This window comes from Penaeus monodon, chromosome 40, assembly GCF_015228065.2.
Source record: "Penaeus monodon isolate SGIC_2016 chromosome 40, NSTDA_Pmon_1, whole genome shotgun sequence".
Classification (NCBI taxonomy): domain Eukaryota; kingdom Metazoa; phylum Arthropoda; class Malacostraca; order Decapoda; family Penaeidae; genus Penaeus; species Penaeus monodon.
In genome coordinates, this window is record NC_051425.1 from 16,147,488 (window position 1) to 16,156,690 (window position 9,203).

Sequence of the window (9,203 nt, forward strand, 5' to 3'; positions counted from 1 at the left end):
ATATATATATATATATAATATGTATATATATATGTATATATGTATTATATATGTATATGTATATATATGTATATGTATATATATGTATATGTATATATATGTATATATATATGTATATGTATATATATGTATATGTATATATATGTATATGCATGTATATGTATATATTTATATATTATATATATATTATATATATATTATATATTATAATAATGACTAAATGTATATATGCATAGTAATTATACAGTAAAGTATAGGTGTTTGTAGTAGATGATTATGTTATAGATATATATATATAATATATATATATTTATATATACTATATATATATAATATATATACTTATATATATAATATCATGACCTATATAGTATACAGAAAATAATATGGTTTTGGTGACTTGCAAAGATGATGATATTGTGGAATGATCATATATCATAATAATATATTTGATTTGATTATTTTTTTATTAATATAAAATACTATAGTAATTCGAAAATAGTAATTTCATGATCTTTGCATTAGTTTCTCATGAAACAGCAAAACGTGTTTCTTTCAACAAGACAGCAAAACATGAATATTCATGAAATGATCATACCTAATCTAATAATCTAATAGTAGAATATTGGGAGTTGCACTTATATATTCTGCCAGTCTTTGTTTTTCAACCCTTTGGTCATGGATTCCATGATGTCATGCAATGGCTGTGTGGACCAAGTCGTGGATGGCGCCACATGATGACATGCCCCACACCATTGCCTCATTAGAGGGAGCTTGTCTTTCTCAGATAGTAGTGAATATATATTTCCCATAATTGCATACATCACTCAGGTGAGTGGGGTGCTACAGGATTTGAGTGAACGACTCTGTAAAATACTTTGTATTTTGATAGGTGCCGGCCCTGCAACTTTTTTTTTTTCTTCTTCTTCTTCTTCTTCTTTTTCTTTTCTTTTTTTTTTCTTTTTTTTTTTTTTTTACTTCATTCTGCATTTCTTAATGTAGAATTTGCCAATTAGAGAAGCAAAGTCTGATTCAAATAGTGGTCAAATATATAGAAATACCAAGTATTTTTAAGGTACTGACCAATTGGTAGTGCTTTGAGCTTTTAGGGTATGACATATAGGTCTGTTGTTATTTGTTACTCTTTGAAAACTTTGTTTTTTGAAAGACATCTCATCAAGATTCCTTATTTTAACCCAATGCTGCCAGGAAAAGGCTGTGTAGTATTGTTTTGTGAAATGCCCATATACACAGATGGCTCTGCAAGTGCTTAGCCACTGGAGAGTCAGTTAGATCTTGTGACTCCCCCAATTTCATCTTTCCTCGAGTTCTTAGGATTTTTTTCTTCTTTCTTTTTTCTAATGCTATCGATATTGATTGTTATTATTATTATTATTAATATTATTATTATTATTATTATTATTATTATAGATGTTGTAATTGTTATAATGTTATTAGTATCACTAATAGCAATATAAGAGTATAAAATGTTTCCAAAAATAAAGGAAAAGGTAAACAGGTGAGGTAAGTAGTACTAGTAATTGGCTCATTGGTGACAAAGTTTTTGTGGTGCCATCTATGTTTAAAGACAAAAAACTAAACTCACAGTGGGCTTGGCAAGTACATACGTGCCATCCCCGGCTGCATCGGGCTAACCAAATCTTTTTTTTTTTTTTTTTTTTTTTTTTTTCATATATATATATATATATATATATATATATATATATATATATATATATATATATATATATATATATATATATATATATATATAAGAGCATTGACTATTTCATAATGTCAGAGTATAGAGTTGTTTGTGTGCATCCTATATTTTTTTTGTTATTAGTATTAAAAAAAAAAAAAAATTTGATTTATCTTTCTGTTGTATACTTTATGCATGTAGAACAGCCATAAAAATTCTCGTGCTAGGAATCTCTTCTCTTCTCTTTTTTTTTTCTCTCTTTTTTTTTTTTTTTTTTTTTTTTTTTTTTCCTTTTCTTATTCTGATATTATGATCCTCATCTGGCCTGAGGTAAAAATTGTATTTGTATATGCAGTAGAGAAAATGCTATATAACTGGTGCTGTTTTTATAGCATTTTGTTTCATATTCTTTTGTAGTATCAGTTTATCATTATTATTATTATCTTTTAATCATAACATCACCTTATATCAGCTAATTTGTGTTTCCCATCATTGTGGTCTCATCTATCAGCTTTCATTTCCTTTATTTTAAGCCACATTTTTGCATATTATGAACTTTTTCACCATTTTCATGAAAAAACAGCTTATTAATTGATATACATCTTTGTGCATAATTGTTCTTATTATTGTAAGTGTATTATTTGTATTGTTTTATGATTTTACGATTTTACAGAAAAGGCATTGATTTTTTCCTACTGAGTAAAGCTTCCACTGCCTGGTCTAAGGCAGTTTGTTACCTCTAGCATTCAGGTAATAGATAATTATATTAAATGAAAACAAGGATTTTTTTTTCTTCTTCTTCTTTTCTTTTCTTTTCTTTTTCATTTTAGTTATTTTGTTTCTATTGTATTTCTTCATTTAAATTCTTATAATTTCATCACATTTTCTGTGTCAGCATACAGAAGGGGAATTTACCAATACTCACTAAGATAAAAATGTAGAAAGGTATGAATGAGAATAGGTAATTCCATAATGCAGGATATGCATAACTGATATTTTGATGTTGCATTTTCATTAGGTATGCATTATGACCAAAAATGTTATATCAAAGCATCAGTTATACCTTTTATTGTGAATCATTAATCCTCATCCATACCTTCACTAGTTTGCATAATAAAAACTGTTCAACAAGACCCTATATACAAGCCATTTATGACTCTTGGAACCCTCTTATCATCATGTGCAGAGCAATTAGTTGCAGTTTGCCAATTATAAGGCCTCAGTCCAATGCATAGTGGAAAGGGATGGCAGTAAATAACAGACTACAATAAATGGCTAGATCCTTTATTATGATGACCCTTGATGCTGAAGTAGTAGATGATTTAAAGTAGTCAGTCATTATGCTGTTTCTTTTCCTCCCGTACATCATAGTGGTTAGTAAGTAATACCCAGATCAAGTCTATTGTATGATTCAGGCCAGATGCTGGTTAAGAAAGAGACAATGCAGTTTTCCATGTAAATCGGTTTGAGATTTGGAAACTATATATAGTTTAAAATAAGAGTTTCTATTTTTTGTGCTTTCCTTCCATCTGTGTTCTTATTTTATATACTTTTTTTATAACCTGTAAAGAGTATCAGAAAACATTAGTAGCACATTCCTGAAGGTTGTGAATTAATATTCCCATAGAATCCTCAGAGAAAGGAGTACCATTTATACATGTGTAGATGTGTAGATAATGAATGCATCATGCATTTGCTTTAATAAAAACAGAGTCAAGCAAATAGAGAGAGACTATTCAACCAGTGCTAGCAATACCATAGTGAAAAATGGAAAAATTGTTATTTTCAGTTATGCAAATTGGTCATTAAGTAGGTGAAGATTGAATACTTAAGATTCTCACCCATGTACCATTTTGACCTTGCTGCAGATTTTCAAAATTATTTTAATGTTATCTGGAGAATGTTGACTTAAAAGTTAACAGGAAGTGTATAACTTTTTTTCATGTTTTTCCGTAATGCTATATACATTGGTTTTAGTTCCCAAAATGATCAGATAGTATATGTTTCTAATAGAAAAGGATGTTGAATTTTGAAATCATGAGTGCTATGAAGGTTGTACAAGTATAGGCTCTACAGCTGTTTTTATAGTATAGCACATGATCTTGACCACCTGTGACATGGTTGATATCTGAGTGTGCTTTAAATATAATATATATATATATATATATATATATATATATATATATATATATATATATATATATAATATATAAATATATAATATATATATATATAATATTATATATATAATATATATATAAATATATATATAAAAAAAATATATATATACATATATATATACACATATATATATACATATATATATACACATAATATATATACATATAATAATATACACATATATAACAATATACATAACACACACTTACACTACACACAATCACACACACACTAACACACTACACAACCTACACACACACACACCTACACACACACACACACCTACACACACACACACACCAACACACACACTACACACACACACACACACCTACACACCACACACCTACACACACACACACACACACACACACACACACACACACACACACACACACACATATTCATTCCTTTGCATAAATATGTAAAGGAAATTTGGCAAGCAATTTGCTGAGCTCATCTTAATAGTCCAGTTTGAAATAACCAATATGTATGTTAATTTTCAGTTTTTTTTTGTTTTTGTTTTTTATATAGAAGCAGTTTTCTTTTTTTCATACTAAAGGCTACATCAAACCAAGCTTGGTTCTAGGAGAATGTAAATTTAAATTTTTTCAAAAAACAACAAAAGCAGGGAGATAGTGAAAGGAATGAACTGTTCGTCTATTCGCCTAATGTCATTTTATTTTCGTGAGTGCGTTCATTCGTCCATTTCATTCCACCTGTCCCCAATATCTGTGATCCCACGAATTCTGCGTTTGTGTAGTTATATTGTTAAATACTTTTTAGGTAGGATGATACATGTTGGATAGACAAGTGAATAAATATTTATGTATACTTTGTGTTGTTTCTTTATTAATGCCTTTTGTGATATTGCTGCAATTCTTGTTAATAACTAATTAACCCAAAAACTGTACCGCAAAAAAAACAGGCCTTCCTCATTAGATTTAAAAGAAGAAAAGTAAAAAAAGTCGCATATATTTACAATGGAGGGACATTTAGATGTTTGCTAGATATCAGCTTGATAGAGATATAGAAAGAACAGAGAATACTTGTTTGCAGTAAATTTAATACACAGAAGGGAAAAATAAAGTCAAAATATAAATAAAATTCAATTTTCGAAGTGATTGTGCACTTGATAATGAGACTGACTTTGAATATATCAAAATCCTGTTAGCTGGCACATTCAGAAACTATGTGAAGAATGGGATGTGATACAAATTGATTAAGATAAAGGAAAATTCATCAGATATATCAAGATTTATGCCTATATGCTTAACAAGACTTGTGACACATTGTTGTTCCTGCCACATTCTGCATGTGAATCTCATTCTTTTCCCGAGTCCTTAAACAAAAATTTCTAGTATCACAAATTCTGTGTTTCACAAGTGCATAACACAATGATGATGTTAAGTCTGATGTTTAAGAATGGTCAGTGTTGGTAGCTTTGAAGTAGTGAATTGCTTCCTGTATTGCTGGAATTAGAAGATCTCCTGCAATATGTTATTTTTAAGTTACTGTGCTGTACATTCCAGCATAACTATTTTGGCCATCTCTAAACAATGACATCACAGTTGTTTGATGTACACAAACTATAAATGAGTTGCCATACCACAATTATTTAATATTAACCCTAAAAATGTATTTTCAGTCATTGGTGTATTGCTACATATTTATGGGTGTATTTCTAATATTTCTCAAAGAATGCATTAAACTCTTTCATATACACCCATACCTTTATGATTTGCTTATTTTAAAGATATGGAACAAAATACATAACTAGGCACAGAACTTATTGTCCTTAAATTTCCTGAGAGAAAATAAAATAAGAAAAAAGACATGCTATGTAACACCACAATCCACTAGAGTATATTTTCTGCATAAAATACTATGACATAATATTGGTGTGCTGGACAGTTGCTAAAAAAGTATCTTAACTCTTTCTGACATAATATGATATGACGACAAAAACGGCTGGAATAAGTGCTGTGAGGTCGACCTGATATTGGTATCCTTGACGGGTGTGATTTGGGGGAGGGGCAGTTGTCCACCCCTATATTGTTTGCCTCCCCAAGAGCCACAGTGTTTAATTCTTTTACTAATTACACCTATATAGATCCAATTATTGCTGAAAATGGTCCTAGAATTTTTTTTTTCCTCTAAATTTTTTTTCACTTCACTCAGCTATGACATCACTCATTTTTAAAAATTAGGATTTTGAAATATATAATAATAATATTTCATGTTACCACCACCGCCAGCTTGGTAAACGCTGGCAAGTCTTCGTGGAATAATTGACATTAATACCACCATTAACCCATTCCTGACGGGTGGCATGTACGCACATGCCATGGCATGGCGGGACTATCTGCCGGGGGCATGTATGTACATGCCATGGTGTATGTATGGACATGCCAAGAGTTATTTTTTGTTACAATCATGGCAAAATATTATTTTTCTGCCACTGAAAGTGTGATTAAGTCATTTTTAACACTTTCTCATTTTTACTATGCAAAAAAAAAAAAAAAATGCAACAAACCGACAATTTCAACTCCATGATGCTGCACACTGCTTATTTTATTCAGACTATAGACTGAATAATGATCAACTATGGAGTCTATATAACAACAAAAATACCCTTCAGTCTCGATTTATCAGGAAGTTTGGCAAGTAGAGACTTTAGAAAATAATGAAAACTGAAAATACAACATATCTTCATCGTATTACAAAGAAACGGCATGGGATGCTGGTATTTGGCATGAGTGGTCGCGCATGCCAGGGCAAAGATATAAGCCCCCGGCAGCGAGGCCCAGGCCACTATGAATACTACCCGTCGGGAAAGGGTTAACTGGCGTCTATCTGCAAAGTAGAATTCCTCCCATGCTGTAATTGCTTGGGCAATGACAATATGACGATTGCGGGTATCATCTTGGGGGAAGTCTGGACATGGCTGCCCAAACATTCTCAATGAGACTGAGATCTGGTGATTTGGGTGGATATGGCACAGTGTCATCTCAGGGCATTGCTGAAATCATACCTTCACGATACTGCCCATGGGGATGGGGCTGTTATCCTGGACTCCAAATCAGTTAACACAATGACCTTCACCGACGGTAGAAACATCTCATACAGGATTTCCACGCAGGCATACCTCGGAAATCTGCCAGGGCCCAACATCTGTCAACTCCCCGACACTGTGCTGTGCATCCACTCAAACTGCACAGTAAATTCTGAGTTTGCGTGCTGTTGCCAGCAGAACAAAAAGGGCTTGCATCTCTGGCAGTAGTTATGCATTGTTAAAAAATAATAATAAATAATGAAAATAAATAACTAAGAAAAAAATTACCCACATGAAAGGGACGTGACAACTAACTACCAGCTACACTCCCTTCTCAAACCCTGTGAGGGGTGTTGCCACAGAGTATCAAAGGGTTTTCATCATCTCATGATATTCATGCACTTCAATTCAATCCTATTTGTCTTTCATATAGCACATTGATTTATAGATTTGAATGACATTTACTTGATCATCTTCCTCCATCATGCATCTTGGGTGTCCACTTCTATCCTTGTTTTTGGTGGATCCAGTTGTTTGGTTTCACTGGATTTACAGAGACACTGTTGGGATCGAAATACCTCATCTTGATATTTCAGCTCTTGATAGTCCCTCAGATTAAAGTGTAATTATGACACTACAAATGGTCTATGAGGTCTCCATTACTAATGTTGACATGATACAAGGCTCAAGCCAAATCAACTCCAGTACACTTTTCGAACACATTATGAAGCTTCATCTGCTAAGAGCTTTGAAAACAAGACCAACCTTTCCAAATCAACCCAAAGTAAAGATAATTTTTTAGAGAGTGTACAAGAACCATTTCATTTGAATTGAAACTAATGTGATTGCCTTTTAAGCTATTTAATACTTTCAGTTTTTCTATAAAAGGCAGATATTTTGAAAAGGAGAGAAAAAAATCTTGGTCATTTACATAATATAATAAAATCACAGCTACAAGAGGATATAAATACTTTACCTTCACTTCTAGTCTTTTTGATAGTCTGTATTGACATTAAATCATGACAATTGCATATTTCAAATACAATAAATATCTAGATTTTTTCATTTTGTGAGAATCTGTATAAAATCCTGTACATACTCAACAGATCATATTACTATTCAATTTACAGAGTTGTATCCTGAATGTATTGGTTGACAATAAATAATTTCTTCAGTAAGATTACTTAATTACTTACACTTGACAATGAAATTATCAAAGAATAATTTCCTTCCATTCTGAAAAGACATGTATCATAGCAAAATCACAACTCTATCAAACTCTAAGCACTTTATTTCATATCTCTAGGAACAAAATATGATCACCATGGTCAACCTGCCACTCATCAAAATGCCTGGAATAAAATAGGCTGCAACATCAAATCACAAACTTACAAGAGCAACACAGAATGACAATCAGTCTCTTATCTCGAGTTGGATGTGTGAGCTAACTTTTCCCGTGCACCTTTGAGCTGTTCTATCAGTCTGTCCACCTGGTCAGGCAACATTTCAACGGTCAAAGTATTGTTGCCTTTGTCTGTATTTGATGTGTGAAGATGGAGTGTCATTATGGATTCGTTCAGATCCAGGACCTTGTCGCTTGCAACTGCCAGCTGGAAAACAATAAACAGGAAAGGTCAATGGTGTTTTTTTAATTCTCTTCTGTATCTAATTTAGGAATTCACTCCAGAATTCCAAACAAAGAACTGAGCCTAATGACCATCTTTTTACATTCTAATTAAAGAACCTATCCTAATAAAGTCAAAGGATTTACTCTCAAGATGAATTTTTTTTATATCAAAGTAAAAAAAAATATTCTGATAATATAACCTCAGCATAACAATCAAGGAACTTATCCTGCCATTACCCTGACATTCCAATCATAATACTTGCTCTTAAAATCCAGCTAAAGAGCTTACCTGGACACTTTAAACACAAAAACCTTATGCTGTAACATTCCACTTGCAAAACTTTCCTAGTGTTCCATTCCGAGCACTTACCCTGACATTCCAGTCGAAGTCTTTGAGATATACGGTATCTTTTAATGATTCCTGGATGAGTGCTTTCTTAATTTCATCTTCTCGAACAGACACTGCACTCAGGAATTTTTCAGCCATTTCCTGTCCGAGTGGCCTGAGAATTTCTAAAATCTGAAACATAAGTAGAAGAATTATTGATACAAGTGCACTGAAAGTGAACATAAAAAACTGATAGAGGCAACTGAATGAAAATGCTGAGGTTCTTATAGCTTACTATCTCATTCTCACT

The 9,203-nt window shown here is 31.9% G+C and overlaps 1 protein-coding gene across 1 annotated transcript in view; it reads right to left on the reverse strand.

Moving 5' to 3' along the window:
* Positions 1-7,860: 7,860 nt before the first annotated feature.
* The window catches only part of LOC119598111 (COMM domain-containing protein 8-like), a 5,497-nt gene continuing 4,154 nt past the window's right edge, over positions 7,861-9,203 (reverse strand). The window contains exons 3-4 of the mRNA XM_037947732.1: positions 8,936-9,085; positions 7,861-8,548 (exon numbers count right to left, since the gene is read on the reverse strand). Coding sequence (XP_037803660.1) covers positions 8,360-8,548; positions 8,936-9,085 — 339 coding nt within the window. The 3' untranslated portion in view covers positions 7,861-8,359. The remainder of the gene's footprint in view (positions 8,549-8,935; positions 9,086-9,203) is intronic.